We start from the raw sequence: 14547 nt of genomic DNA on the forward strand, positions 1-14547 counted from the left end.
CAGCAGTGGCCTCCAGCGCGCCCCACCTCAAAGTCTGGACTTAGAAGCAAGTATTTGGAGGATGCGGAGCAAAGGGACCCCGGTGCGTGTGGGAGTATTAGGTGGTGCAGTAGAAGACAGCCGGAGGCGCCTCGAAAAATTGAAAATACACATTTCACATGATCCAGTTCCCCGCGCCTGGGTGGCTACCCGGACAGGAAGACACTGACTGGAAGCCTCGTGCCCTGCGCCCTCGCAGCGCTAGGCCCAGCGGCCGCCGTGGGCAGACGGCTTCAGGGCCCCGGGGCCTGCGTGGGTGAGGGAGACGCGTCTCGTACACAAAACAGGACACGCGTGAGCTCGGGGGAAATCGCTTTGCCACTTGATCAGCGTGGAGGCCGCTGGAGGGAATGAGGCTACGTGAATCATCAGATGGAGGAAGGCAGACAGGATCCCCTCCTGCGCAGGATGAAGGTAACGAGCGAGCAAAATGAACCCTCAGACCTGGCACGAAATGGTGGTTCCCCGGGGCGGGCGTGGGAAGTCAGCTCAGAGGGTCGGTGGTGAAGGATGGACACTGGGGTCGGGGGGGGTGAGCACCGCGTCGCGCAGACACGTCCAGCTACACGGCTGAACGCCCGGGACAGACGCCCGGGACACCGTCACTTCAATACGACGATTTATTTTTTAAGCCTGGGCTTGCCCCCGAGGCGGCGTGCTGTGGGCAGGGGTCTCGCCCAGCCGGGGCTGAAGCCACGGCCCCTTGCTCGTGGGTCACGCGGTGTCTGTGCCAGCCGCTGGCTGGACTGAGAGGGCAGGGGACAGGGCAGGCCCCTGGGGAGCGGCCGTCTCCCCAAGGAACCCTGGGCGGGACAGTGGGAGGAAGAGAGGGCGGCACTGTGGAGACGGTCGGGTTTGCGGGGCCCTGGGGCACCCAAGGGAGAGGCTGGGTGTGCAGGGGAGGAAGGAGCTCCGGGGCGGTGCGAGCGGAGGGTTTTCCCGGGAGGGGCCCTGGGGCATCCCAGGTGGGGCCCACAGAGCCGCTGTGTGAGGGGCGTCAGCGGGGGTGTGGGGGTCTCCCACGGGTGCTGCACACAGCGGGAGGTCACGGCCGCCCGGCAAGGGGCGGGCGGGGGCTGGGGCGGGTGGGGGCGCCGAGGGCAGGGTCCTGGGCAGGCCGCGCCCTGCTCTGGCGGCGCGACCCCCGGCGAGGAGCGCAGCCGACAGCCCCGGGGCTTAGGGAGCTTTATTTCACGGAGGCTCACAGGCGGCGGTAGCGGAAAAGCTCGCTGCCGCACACGGGGCACAGGTGCTTCACGTCCATCAGGCTGTCCACGCAGAAGGGGATGAGGCAGCAGCCCAGGAAGCACCTGCGGTCTCGAGGGCAGAGGACGCTGAGCCGGGGCGGGGCGGGCGGCCGGGGCGGGGCTTGGTTGGGGGCGGGGCCTTGTGGGCGGGCCTGGGTTGAGGGAACCTGGGTGGGGCGGGGCTTGGAGTGAGTGAGGGGCGGAGTCTGGGTTGAGGGAACCGGGGCGGGGCTTGGTCCGAGGGGGTTCCCCGGGTGGGCGTGGCTTGGGTTGAGGGGCGGAGTCTGGGTTGAGGGGACTGGGGTGGGGCTTGGGTTGAGGGGTGGAGTCTGGGTTGAGGGAACTGGGGTGGGGCTTGGTTGTGGGGCGGGGCTTGGTTGTGGGGGGGAACTGTGTGGGCGGGGCTTGGGCTGAGGGCCCCCCCTGTGGGCGGGGCTTGGTTGGGGGGCGGAGTCTGGATTAAGGGAACCGGGGCGGGGCTTGGTTGAGGGGTGGACCCTGGGCTGAGGGCCCGGGTGGGCGGGGCTTGGTTGGGGGCGGAGCCTGGGTTAAGGGAACCGGGGCGGGGCTTGGCTGAGGGCGGGGTCAGGCTCGTGGGCGGGGCCTGGGCTGGCGGGAGGAGCTGGTGGGCGGGGCCGAGGGTCCTGGGGCTTGGGGTCGGCGCCCCGCCAGTCAGCCCCGGCCCGCGGGGCCCTTCCGCGCGGAGGCGAGGGAGCCACTCACCCGAAAAGCAACAGGCCCGTGCACAGCAGCCAGGTGAGGACCCCCGGCACCCGCGTGGGCACCGTGATGATGTAGTTTCCGCAGTAAGGACACATGGACTGCAGGGGTATGGCAGACCCCATCCTAGGGAAGCTAGGGGGCATTGCTTTGGGGGAGGGGGGAAGGGCGCACATTCAGACCCCTCCCCATTCCCCCGCCCCGAGTCCTCGCTGAGCCTTCCTGAGACCTGGCAGGTGCGCCCCCAGCCCCCCAGGCCCACCAGGTGGGCCCTCCTTCCCCCCAGCTCGCCTCCCCCCTCCCCCTGCCTGCCTCCCTCAGTCACGACTCCCTGTCCTCCTGGCCCAGCGTCCCAGGGATTTGGGGAGCCTCTCTGGGTTAAACTGGGTGCTTCAGTTCACCCGATGATGCCTGGCTGCCCAGCCAGACAGCTCCCTCCGGGGCTGGGTTCCGTTCCCAAGCCTGTTTCCCCCTGTGGTGGGCAGGGGCTGAAGGCCCCAGAACCCCAAAAGCCTTCCTGTGCCCTCTCTCTCCCTCTGCACAGTGGGGCCAAAGGAGTGTGCGTGGCTATTTTAAACCCTGCAGCCATTTCCAGGACCTTGCGTGTGCAGAGAAGGGAGTGCCTTGGTGGTGCCGGGATTTGTTAAGTAAACCGGACTGCAGGGGACTCCCTGGTGGCCTAGGGGTTAGTCTCGGTGCTTTCACTGCTACAGCCTGAGTTCCATCCCCGGCCAGGGAGCTGGCCCCCATGGCGCAGCAGGCCTTTGCTGTCTAGCCTGCTGCTCCCCTGTCTGCTCCCCACTCCGTCTCTGGTGACCCCTCTCAACCCCACACCTCTGGCCTTTTTATGTTATAAAAAAAATTAAGATAAAATAAGCCCAGCTGCGGCAGCCTGAACCAGGGTCTGGTCTGCATGCGTTGTTCCGAGTGATAAGGAACCAGGACAGACCTCGGCTTCCCCTGGGGCCTGGGGAGAGGGGTGTTGGGGTTCACCTGCTGAGACCTGATTGTGGGGGTGTGGACTACCCCAGCTTGGCAGGGAACTAAGGGAGGGGTGACCCAGCTGGAAGGGCACTTTCCAGCAGTGAGGATGCCCACTGGTTATCAATCAGCCAGCCCAGCTGCTCCTAAAGTTCACCCCCGGTTGGGGGGGCGGGCGCGGGGGCGGGGGAGGCCTGCATTGGTTCCTGCAAGGTTGGGGCAGGTCTTTGCAAGCAGAGAACAGGACATCTGCTCTGTGCCAGCCCCTGCCCTCTGGCAAGAGAACTCATGGTCATGGGCTCTGTGGGGTCACCAGGCTGTGGAGTCAGGGGCTCCCCGGGAGGTGCTGCGTGGCCAGTCTTGGCGAGAGGAGGCAGGGCACTCACCTGTGTTTATTACCTGGGAATTTGGGGGGTAGGTCTCAGGACGAGTCCAAGAAGGAGACTGCTCTTTGGGGGAGAAGGAGGACACACTGTCAGTTCTAGGGCTTCCTCTGTGCCCGACCGACCGGCCAGCCTGAAGGAGGCACCCGCTGAGCAGGAGGGAAGCCGAGGCCCAGAGAGTCACGGGGCCACTGGATGGGCCACAGGGAGTTGCAGGAGGCGGAGGGCGCCAGGTGGAGGGCGCCAGGCGAGGCTGATGCTGCCGGGGAGGGAGGACTCCACGGAGGGCCTGAGAGTGCAGGAGCGGGGCGCGGGGCCACAGCCTTTTTTTCCGCATCAGGCATTTATTACCTGCCAGCCTCTGGCTGAAAATATGTCCCTGCCTACTCGTGCCAGACACCATGAGGCAGCTACTGGGTGGCCTCATTCCTATTTTGCAGACACGGAGACTAGTTCAGAGAGGTTAAGTGACTTGTCGGAGGTCACCCAGCGGGCAAGTTTCAGAGCGAGGAGGGACCTCAGCACGCCTGCTCCAGGGGGCATGCGGCCGAGGCCACGCCTGCTGCTGCTCAGGACAGAAAGGTGCCCCAAGGGGTCCTGGATACCCAGAGTACTGACCTGGGAGGGGGAAGGATAAGAGCCCCCTACTCTTAATGATGGTGTGGGGATCCCCGCGTCTCTACTGGGAACCACAGGGGTATCTGCTCGGGACCTGCCCCTCCCAGGAAGGGAGGCTTGCGGCTTGAAAGGGGGTCTGGGAGATGCCCCCCCAAGGCCTCCCCTCAGAGCGGGCCGCCCAGGCTAGACTCCGGAGGTCAGGAAGCCTTGTCCTGCCCACCTGAGCGCCCTGGCCTGCCTGGGCGGCTTCTCACCCCAGACCTCAGGACTCCGCTCCCCTGCCCAGGCGTCTGGCCGGCGAGCGCTGCCCGCACTGAGCCCCGCTGGTCCCTCGCAGGCGTCTCTTTACACCTGGGAACTGGCTCTTGGAGAAAACAGACTCCAAGAGCCTCGGGCCGTACCCAGATCTCGGCAGCATGGCCCGCCAGTGTGGGGCCGGGCCCCCAGCCCCGCGGTCTCAGCACCCCTGGCCATACCTGATTTGGGGGAAACTCTGGTCGTGTTCCACACTCTCCTTCTCACACTTTAAGGGAAGGTACAAGAGGTCAGAGCTCTACTTGGTCCCCTTCAAGTCACAGGGCCCCCTGGTTGGTGGGGACGGTAGGACTTGGGGGGTCGGCTGGAATCAGCCCCAGCTCAGAAAGGGAAGCCAAAGTTTCTTCTCCGGCCTCCTGAGGACCCTGAAGTCCACCCACACCTCCCCGCCTAGGCCCCTGCGCGCGGGGACCCTCACCCTGGGGAGGTGTCCATCTTGACATCCTGAAGGTGCTTCGTAATCCAGCAACAGTGTCCAGGCGGCGGCTTGGGGTTCCAGGCTCCGCGCGATCGAGTGCTTGTCTGGGGGTCACTGCCTCATGGTCCAGTTGCCAGCCAGCGGACAGGAGTGCTCCCTCCCACCCCCAGCCCTCCGGACACCCCACTCACGCAGGGGCCATTGTGATGTGGGTGACCCGCTGCCGGGCTGGGCTGTCCCTGGGTTCCCCTCGCAGGGCCCCAGGCTGGGGAGCCGCTCCAGCTGGCCCTTCTCCGCTCCGTCCCCGCCTTGCAGGGGGAGCGGGAGGTGGGGGGAGAGGGGAGAATCCACCCAGAGCTTTAGAAATACCAATCTGACTAGAGCTGGTCTCCAGATGCTGCCTGAGGCGCTGCCCCCAGTGGCTGGTGTCGGTGCCCGGGGGGTGTCCGCGCACGCAGGGGGGGCACACTGGGGACATGTATGTGCGCGTGTCTCCTCCCAAATGCGTCTCCTGCTCGCTGGGCTCAGGCTGACCCTGACCCCCCAACCCTCTGGCGCCCCCTCCCTGCTCTGTTCAAGGGGGTGACGATGGTTGACTGCGGGGTGGTTGTGAAACCGGCTGATGTAAGCCCTGGAGCGCGGAGCCAGCACTTGATTGTGAAATGATCAGTGACTCGCTCGGGCGGGAGGGCTCCCCGCGTCTGCGCCCGGCTGCTGAGGGCCCACCTCCCGGCGCTGCCCGGCCCCGGGGAGGCCCGCGCGCTCGGCCGATCCAGCCGAAACTGCCCAGCCCACCAGGTTGCCAGAAAGGGGACATCTGGGCACAAATGGGGGAACAGCCTGGTCCACGCTGAGGGTCCGGTGCTGCCCAGCGGAGTAGCAGAGCCGGCTCTTTGCTCCGGCTATATGGTCTCTAGAAACCCGCCCCGGCCGGCAGCAGTGTCGGATGACGGAACAGGGCTGTCGGGTGCAGCTGTGAAAGACGAGAAGTAACCCAGGTGTCCATCCACGGAGCAACTCCGCAGCCACCAAAAATACAGGGCAGGAGAGAGAGGGAAAGAGAAAAGAGGAAAATCATTGCAGTCCTGGAGCCTCTCTCAGGACGTAACACTAGCAAAGACAGGTGGGTGATGGCAGACAGACAGACAGACGGACAGGTGATAGATAGTGCACCGCTTTTTGTGTAAGGAAAAGGGGAAGAAGATCTATTTCCAAGGAGAAAACAAAAGAAAAATGAAAAAACGCTGGGGCCTCCCTGGTGGCGTAAGGGTTAAAGTCTTAGCGCTGTGAAGCTATCGCCAGCCGCTGCAGCGCAGGGAGCTACCCTCATGGCACAGCAGACCTCTCCTGACTCGCCCGCTGCTCCCCTCAGCAGCGTATTTCAGTCAGTCTGTCTGTGCTGCTCCCCACTGTCTCTGGTGAATCCTCTCACCCCCACACCTCTGGCCTGCACCCCAGCTCTTGTGTGCATAAATAAATAAATCTTCAAAGAGAAATGTGTGTGCATTTGATGGCAGAAGACTAGGATGTGGCGTGACGCTTACGGCATTTATGCCAAAACCACATTAACCCACGGCCACGCTTTTGCTCTCCCGAGCCCCGGGCTGGCCCTCAGCAGCCATGTTCTTACTCCATGCCCCGGGGGGGAAGGGGGGGCCGGCATATGTAGGTCACATGAAAGCAGGCATGGCGGAAGAACTGGGGTCCTCACTGCCCTCTAGACACACCCAGCCGACAGGGAGAAGAGCAAGTGCACAGGCAGCACCTGCTTTGTTACTGCCGTTACCTGTGCAGGCCGCAGCAGCGCTGGACCCGGCCCCGCCCACAGCGCCCTTTGCTGGCCACAGTCACCCCAGTCCTCGAGTGACCCAGCTGTGGGAGGGGGCGGCAGGGAAGGCGCCGCCTGCAGGGGAGAGGCTCTGGGCGCCTGCAGGGGAGAGGCTCTGGGTGCAGGCAGGTGTGTGGGCGTAGCAAGAGCCGGGCCAGGCGGGCTTGTGCATTTTTACAGCCCTTTCTGCCCGAGGGGGAAGAGCAGTGTCTCCAGGAAGGCCTGTCCTGCTTCCCACGAAGGCGTTGTCCTCCTGGAGGAAAGAAATGTCTTTTCCCAGCGGGGCCAGCGCCTGCACCTCTCAGATGACCTCCCGCCTCCTCGCTCTGCCTGGGATCCATACCTGGGGCCGCAGCGTTGCGCCCTCCAGGGCGGCGTTCCCGCCAGGTGCTCAGTCTCCTTTGCCTGAACGCGGTGAAGTGCACCCCCACCCCCCAGGCCTCTGCCCCCCGGCCCCTGCTGCGTGTGAAGTGCACCCCCACCCCCCAGGCCTCTGCCCCCCGGCCCCTGCTGCGTGTCCCCAGACAGTTTAACCCCCGGCGTCAGTCTAGGGCCCAGGGGCCCTGTGGAGGCTTGCCACGCCATAATTTGGGGTGGAGGTGAGTCCTCTCACCCCCTACACCTCTGGCCTACGCCCCAGTTCTTGTAAGCATAAATAAATGAATCTTTAAAAAAGACAAAGGACGGCAAACCAGCATGAACTGCTAGGAGGCCGTCGGAGCTCAGAAGACTGGTATGTGCACCTTTTCACTTCATCCAAAAGCGAGATGATGGACGGTCAGATCATGAAGGATGGTGGAGCCCCGGGCTGGGGTCCCGGGTGCGCGTGGGAATCGGGCTGCTCCGAGGGTGCCTGAGCGAGGGCGCGGGAGGCCACGCTCTGCTGCCGCCCCGGCCACCTGGGACACCCCAGACACCCCAGACACCCCAGCTACCGCCGCCAGAGGGCAGCACGAGGCCGCCCGGGCAGCCTCTCTCTGTCTCGTGCAGGGCAGAGTTGGGGCTGTCCTGGGGACCCCATGCCACCTGCGCTGAGGCCGCCCTTCCCACCCAGTCTCCCAGGGGCCAGGCTGCAGGAGTGAGGGGCCCTGGGGAGGCCTCGGGGCCAGCTGTGGTGGAGCTGGGTCAGGCTCCAGCCCCCTCTGCACCAGGACGCTGGCCCCATGGGCGTCCCTGCCAGGCTCGGGGCGCCCGCAGGCTGTCTTCGTTGTTTGTTTCCTTTTCATCTTTGAGCCCCAAAGGAAGAGGAAGAGGTGGTTAAAACCTGGGTTCTGGCACCTCCTGCTGTGACTCCAGGCAGGTGTCGGCCCTTCTCTGAGTCAGCTTCCTGCCCTGCAAAATGGGTTGACGACGGATGCTTCCTGCCCAACGCGGCGTCAACACTGGGCAGGACGCACAGCTCCGCTCTGCTGTCCCGGCCTTCATGCACACCTGCTTTCTCTTTCCTCCTGCCCCTGCGTCTCTGCACTGCTGCTCCGGCCACCCCTGGAAAGCTCTTCCCGAGGTAAGTCACAGCTCATTTCCAGCCTCAGACCCGCAGCCACGTCCTCGAGGAGGCTTGCGGTGGGCCTGGTGAGAGGAGCCGGCCACACTCAGTCAGCCCTGACGTTCAGTTTTGACAGCAGTGACCTCCATCGGAATTCACCCGCTCGCGAATTACTGTCCTTGACCCCCATCTGTTGCCCCTAAAAAGTCAGTCTCCCGAGGTCAGAGACCGCATTGGCTTTGCTCAAAGCTGCCTCCCTGCTCCTTCCAGTCATGCCTGGGACGTAGTAGCTGCCCAGTGAAGATTTGGTGCATGAGCCAAGAATGAAAGATCCGTCTGAAGCGCTTCGCTCCATGCCTGGTGCATGGAAAGCTGGCAGTGAATTCGCTATGATAGTAACAACAGTAAACCGTGCCGTTAATAATCACGACAATAATGAATAAGAGTCACACAAGCCAGGGCAGGGGCAGGTCATCCTGGGAATAGAACCAGCCAGAAACTTGGGCAGCTGGCCATCCTGGGAGACCCTCTGGTCTTCTGCTGTGTGGCCCCAGGCTCCTTCCTTACCTTCTCTGGGCCCTGCTTTCTGCTGGAGCAATAAGGACTGGGCTGGGCAGCTTCCTGGGGAAATGGAGGTGGGACTTTTCTTTCCTGCTCACCTTCTTTTGCCAGAGGGGCCCAGCTCAGGCAGGGGGCCCATGAGATAGGAGGCAGGAACCCGGAGGCCTGTGCTGGGACTACGTGCGTCGGGCTGCTGAGGGGCCAGGGAGGGACTGGGCTTCCCGCAGAGCCCTCCTCCCGCTCCCCTGCTGCCCAGCAGACGCAGGTCTGCAAGTGGAGCCTGGGGCCTGGCGGGGTCTGCTGGGTCATGTTGGGGTTGAATTTCCAGCTCTGCCCACCGCCCCATCTGCTCTGGCAAACTGGGGCCTGGAGGTGTAAGAGTTGGGGGCCCCCACTCCCAGCCCATTGCTTTTCTGGGGGCAGGGAAGGGAAGGGGGCCTCCCTCCTGGTGCCCATGAAGACCCTCTTTCCAGAGAGCAGCAGGTGGCCCGGCAGGCCCAAGTCTTCCCTGAGGCCGAGCCCTGCCCTGAGACCCCCTGAGCCCCCCTGGAGGAGGAGGAGGTTTCTAGACAAGGAGGCTCTTGGGGTCTGCAGTTTGGGGAGAGTCCAGGAAGCTGAGTGATGGGAGAGGGTGTGGTCATGTGCTTCCATCTGTACGGGGAGGGGGTGTCGGGGGGCTGTGTCTGTGGTTGCACTCCCCTGGGGGCTGAAGCCGCGCATCTCCCTGCGTGTCAAACAGGCTGCGTGTCCGTGATTTGCCACATCTGTGTGTCCATGTCCACGGGAAGGGGTGTCGGAGGGGTGTCTGTGGGGGTGGCTTACACAGGCAGGTTCGTGGGTCTGTCTTACCCCTCCACCAGTGCCCCTCGGACTTTACCCTGAGCAGGTCTCAGCCGCAAGAGTGCCCAGAGTAGGGGTCAGCCCAGGTGGAAGAGGGGAGAGGGCAGGGCCCCCCACTGGCCTCCTCACGCAGACCAGGGGGTAGTTTCAGCTCCCTTGAACCCGTAACCTCTTCCAGCGCCATTTCATAGAAGGGGAAACTGATTACTCCAAGCGCCCCCTATAGGAGGCACATGTCCACATCCTGCCACAGTGCCGCTGCCCTTGATTCTTGAGCAAGTATTTATTGAGCACCTACTGTGTGCCAGCCATACAAAACCCAAGCGAGGCAGGTTGAGACAAAGTGCCCTCCCCATTTTAGTGGGGGATTCAGATACCAGGTGCATTCATTCCTACGGGGAGCAGGGCGAGTGGGAATGGATGCAGGACAGGCTGATGGGACGCCACGTTGGTTCAGGGAGGGCAGAGGGCCCCTCGTTTGAGCCAGAATGACCAGAAAGAGGCAGGCTGGAAGATCTGGGGCAAGAGTTCCGGGCCCAGGAAGCAGCAGGTGCAAAGGCCCGAGGTTTGTGGTGGCCAGAGGGGAGCACACAGGGCAACACGGAGTAGGCAAAGCCAACAAGATCTGATTCCTTCTGGAAGCCCCCGGCTCTGTGCACAGGGCAGGGGGCTGGAGGCTGGCTGAGGACAGGAGGTGACCGTCCAGGCGCTGGCCCCTACGGAGACCCGAGTACAGGGCAGAGGGGAGCAGGTGTTCCCGACCCCATCTCCAGTCCAGGGAGGTCCCTCTCTGAGACCCCAGGGGTGTCACACCTGGAGGGGGTCTTTGTTCCTGGGGGGGCCCATGTCCCTGGGGAGCACCTCATGGGAGGGCCTCGGCCCTAAGGGTGTAGTCATCGGGGGTCACATGGCCTGTCTGGTTATTGCTGTGTGACCTTGGGTAAGCGGCACCACTGATCTGAGCCTCGTGGCCCCATCTGTAGGGTGGGGGGCCTTCCTGCCAGGTGATGATGAGCATTTCAGGGGGGGAGTGTGGCGTGAAGCCTGCCCGCATTCCATAGGGGCGAGAAAGTGGCCACTGCTGGAGACGCAGATTTAAGCAAACAGGAGTCACTGTCATCATTCACGTGAGTCAGCAGGTCCTGTGCGTTCTGCATGCATCTGTCACTTGCCCAGCACCACAGCCTCACGGGCAGGGCTAACATAGTTCCTGATCTACAGCGGAAGAAACTGAGGTGCCCAGAAGAGTGACCAGGTGGAGGCACATGACCGCGGAGCCCAGAGCACCTGCTGTCTGTCCCCAGAGTCTGCAGGCCAGCTGCACACAGCTGGACGGGGCCTCGCCCTGGCCAAAGGCACTTCCAGACGATTCTCAAAATGAGGAAAGAATGAGAAGAAAACAGAGAAAAGCTGTCTGATCTTAGCAGCAGGGGAATCCCCCACCCCGAAACCACACAGACTCCATGGCATAGAAGCTGGCGGGCCAGCCGCAGACACGGGGTGACGATGACAAGTAAATGTCACTGGTGGCTGTCACTGTCCCGTGTGGGTGGGGCTGCTCCCACCTGCTGTGCGGATGTGGGTGATTCTCCAGCAAGAGGCCTGGCACCCCATACCTCCATAACCCCGGCCCCTGGTTCCACAAGCCAGGAGCTCCCCGAGGGAGGGCAGAAGGGAGGGGAGGGGGCCTTGGCTTATGCTGACCCCCTTCCCACCTTGGCCAAGTCTTCACTCAGGCAAACCCTGCCGGAGCCCCTCCTGGCGGCCCCTGTTGGCCTCCCTGCCTAAGCCTCAGTCACACCCTTTCAGGACCAAGGAGGAGCTCACTCCAGTCCCCCAGGCTGGCGTTTCTGTGTGTTTGGAGGTGCCAAGGAGCCCTGTCAGCAAAGGCTCATGCACACGGTTCTCTCATCCATGGGAGTTCAGCACTGACTCATGAAGACTTACAGGGCTTCCTCTCTGCAGGACCGGGCGCTGGATGCACCAGCTGAGTCCAATGATTTGTGTTTCTAGGGTTACAGTCTGCTGCACAGACAAGTAGTTAGTGGACAAGATAATGATAGTTTAAATGAGAACATTGAGGGGAGCCCATAGAATGATGGGGCTCCCCTAGACAAGTCTGTCTAGGACCTGAAGGTTGAGAAGACACTGTTTGCCTCTCCCCACTAGATGCACCTGTGATGGCTGGAGCTCCAGCAGCTTTTTTGGACTCTGAGGCTGGAAGCCAAAGGTTAATGAGTGGTGGGGTAAGAAAATAGGAGACACCCAAGTCCTTGAGGCTATCAGGCCAGCCACATCAAGCCCAGACTGATATGTACCCCAACTTGCATGTGTTCTTTATTGGCATTTTCTTATATGCAATTAAGTTAAATCTGAAGTGTTACAGTGGAAGGAGTTTGGATTTTACTGAAAGAGCAATAGGAATTACTGAAGGGTTTTGAGCAGGAGAGGAACGCAGTAATAACAGAGTCTCTCCTTGACTGAACATTAGTCAGACTTCTGTGAGCCCTGTGCTTGATGAGGTCTGACCTTGGGCTTCTGTCTGTCCTTGTGAGTCCACTTTTAACAAGAATCCTGCTAGGTCGGTTTGGCCAGAATCCCCCTACCCGCTGATGTTTCCTTTCAGTAATTTTCCATGCACTGCAGCCCCGCCCTGCCCCGCCCTGCTCCTTGGCTATAAATTCCCACTTGTCCTTGATGTATTTGGAATTGAGTTCAAACTTCCTCCCCCACTGCAAAACCCAATGGCAGTCGTCTCTACACCTCTCGAGAAAGTCCTGCCTTACTGTTTTAACAAGTGTCTTGAATAATTTTTTTGAACTTGATGCCTCTGAAAGAGCATGATGACTGCTGAGCAGAAAATTGGAGTGTGGGTGTGGTGCAGGGAGGAGGTTTCTGCTCCTGCGAGGCAGCTGAGACCCAGGTCATGGTGGGAAGACACGGAGACAGGTGGGTGGAGGAGGCTTCCACTTTGGAGGGAGGAGCCTTCACTTCATCCCCATTTCCAGCCTTTATCTGACTGCCATTCTTCTCAAAGATGAAGCTTTCTAATTGAGTCCCAGTGCATTTAGCCTGCTCTGACTAATCCCACCCTCCCTTTATACCTCTTGGTCCCAGGCCCACCAGACTCATCCCCTCCCCAAGGCCTTTGCTTGTGTTCTAATGACTCTCCCAAGAAAGTCCTTTCCAAATAAAGAGGGAAAAAAATCCTTTCCTTTGTTTAATTTCTGATCCTCTGGAAGCTCTCAGGTCCATCAGCACCACCCAGAGCAGGCTCTCTGGCTCCAGATGTCCCTGCAGAAGAGGGACATGGCGTGATCAGAGCCCCCCATTACAATGTAACACTCCAGGAAGCCTGTCAATGCTGGTTTTGTTTAGTCCAGAGCTGCAAACAGAGCTCATCAGCAATAAATATTTGTCCAACGGGTGGCTAGCTGGCTGGGAGGCAGCCATACTGAGCAGAGAATTTAGGCCAGAGCCCCTCATCAGCTGTTAGCTGGTCTGGCCACCAGCCAGAGTCATCTGATGGGGGAGACTCCAGCAGTGGCAATTTGGGAGAACTCCCAGGGCCTGTCCTGAGGGTGGGGCGCTCAGGGAGCCAGCAGGCTTATCAGGCCCACACAGGACTGCCTGTTATCACCCATCTACAGTCACTCCTCAGACACTGCTGGGGCCACTGCTTTGTATTTCTGGAGGCTCAGAGCCCAGCAGAGGCTCAGAGGACACACCCGGTGGGTACACCAGTAATGCCCCCAACTAGGCTGCGAATCTTGAGAGGCGTCAAAGAACCAGGAGGTTGAGAAGGGCTTTGGAGAGAGAAGAAAGGAAAGGGGAGGCTAATTCCAGCAGCCATTTCCAAACTCGAGGCTGGAGGGGGGCAGGGGCGCTGAAACAACAGATGTTTATTTGGCAGTGCTGGAGGCCACGATTCCAAGGTCCGGATCCAGGCGGAGGAGCCTCTTCCTGCTGGTAGATGGGGGTCTTCTGTGTCCTCAACGGTCACTTCTTTGTGCACGGGGAGAGGATGGAGGGCGGGCGGGAGGGGACAAGAGAAGCACTCAGAGCTGTGGGCTCCAGGGGGGACAGGGTTCGCCCCCCTCCTGGCCCTACCGACCCTGGCCATTTACAGGGTGCCTTCCTGCTTCCCAGCCCCGCAATAGCAACTCAGCCGGCCGCTCCCAACTCGCAGGGACCCCCCATGCTTCAGTTTCCTCTCCCATAAACGGAGAGAATAATCATTTACCCCCAGGCACAGAGGACGCAAGGGGAGTGGAAATTAAGAACAAAGTAGGGGCCTCCCTGGTGGCACAAGGGGTTAAGCACCGCACTAAGAAGCTGTTCACAGCCTCTGCAGCACGAGTTCGATCCCCCGCCGGCCAGGGAGCTACCCACATGGCACAGCAGACCCCTCCTGTCTCCCTGCTGCTCCCCTCAGCAGTGGATTTCAGTAGATCTGCCTGTTCTGCTCCCCGCTCTGTCTCTGGTGAGTCCTCTCACCCCCCACCCCCGCTGTACCCCAGCTCTTGTATGCACAAATAAATCCTTTTTTTAAAAAAAGAACAAAGCAAAGATGGGGAGAGAGAATGCAACCCACAGCCCCCCGCTCCTGTGCTGTTTTCCTTCCTTCCCCTCCTCTGTTCTTCGGTGGTTTGTTCCCCTCCGGCCATTCCTGCGTCTCCCCCAGTTACAGCCGCGGCGCCCCAAGTCCACCCGGACTCTGGAGCGAAGGTCGACCGGGGCCGGATCCCGCGCGCACGGTCGGGGGAGGACCCGCCGGGGCGCGAGGGCCGCTGCTCCCACTTTTCGCGGAGCTTCTGGCGGGGCGCTGCACCGGCGGGGGGCGCTGCCCCGCGCCCCCCGAGCTCCGCGCGCCCCGCGCCCGCCCGCCCCGCGCGGGACACAAAGGTCGGGCCGGCCCGCCCCGCCCCGCCCCGCCCCGCCCCGCCCCGCCCCGCCCCGCCCCGCCGCCCCGCCCCCGCCCCGGCCCGCCCCGCCCCGCTCCCGCCGGCCCGCCGGGCCCGCGACCCCATTGGCTGGGAGCCCCGGGGGCGTGGCCTCGGCGAGCCCGCCCCGCGGCCCCGCCCCTCCGGGCCCGTCTCGCAGTCCCCGCG

At 62.2% G+C, this 14547-nt stretch overlaps 1 protein-coding gene across 5 annotated transcripts; it reads right to left on the reverse strand.

Moving 5' to 3' along the window:
- Nucleotides 1–1191: 1191 nt before the first annotated feature.
- LITAFD (LITAF domain containing) lies at nt 1192–4925 on the reverse strand. Of its 5 annotated transcripts, XM_037504574.2 has the most exons (5): nt 4722–4922; nt 4465–4511; nt 3374–3436; nt 2010–2154; nt 1192–1349 (listed from the first exon to the last, which is right to left on the reverse strand). In XM_037504574.2, the coding sequence occupies exons 1-5, from the start codon at nt 4736–4738 to the stop codon at nt 1241–1243; spliced, it is 381 nt and encodes a 126-aa protein (XP_037360471.1). In that variant the 5' UTR covers nt 4739–4922; the 3' UTR covers nt 1192–1240. The 5 variants fall into 5 exon arrangements, with proteins under 5 accessions (XP_037360471.1, XP_054549925.1, XP_054549927.1 ...); XM_054693950.1 differs by lacking the exon at nt 4465–4511 and having other exon boundaries at nt 4722–4925; XM_054693952.1 differs by lacking the exon at nt 4465–4511 and having other exon boundaries at nt 3387–3431; nt 4722–4924.
- Nucleotides 4926–14547: the final 9622 nt, after the last annotated feature.

Source organism: Talpa occidentalis, unplaced genomic scaffold, assembly GCF_014898055.3.
Source record: "Talpa occidentalis isolate TD23 unplaced genomic scaffold, MPIMG_talOcc4v2.1 talOcc4.12, whole genome shotgun sequence".
Lineage (NCBI taxonomy): Eukaryota > Metazoa > Chordata > Mammalia > Eulipotyphla > Talpidae > Talpa > Talpa occidentalis.

Coding starts and splice junctions, on each gene's coding strand:
- LITAFD (XM_037504574.2), bottom strand. Junction 2,155..3,373: donor TTCCCAGGTAATAAACACAG/GTGAGTGCCCTG, acceptor CCTCCCCCAAAG/CAATGCCCCCTAGCTTCCCT. Junction 1,350..2,009: donor ACGGGCCTGTTGCTTTTCGG/GTGAGTGGCTCC, acceptor TCGAGACCGCAG/GTGCTTCCTGGGCTGCTGCC.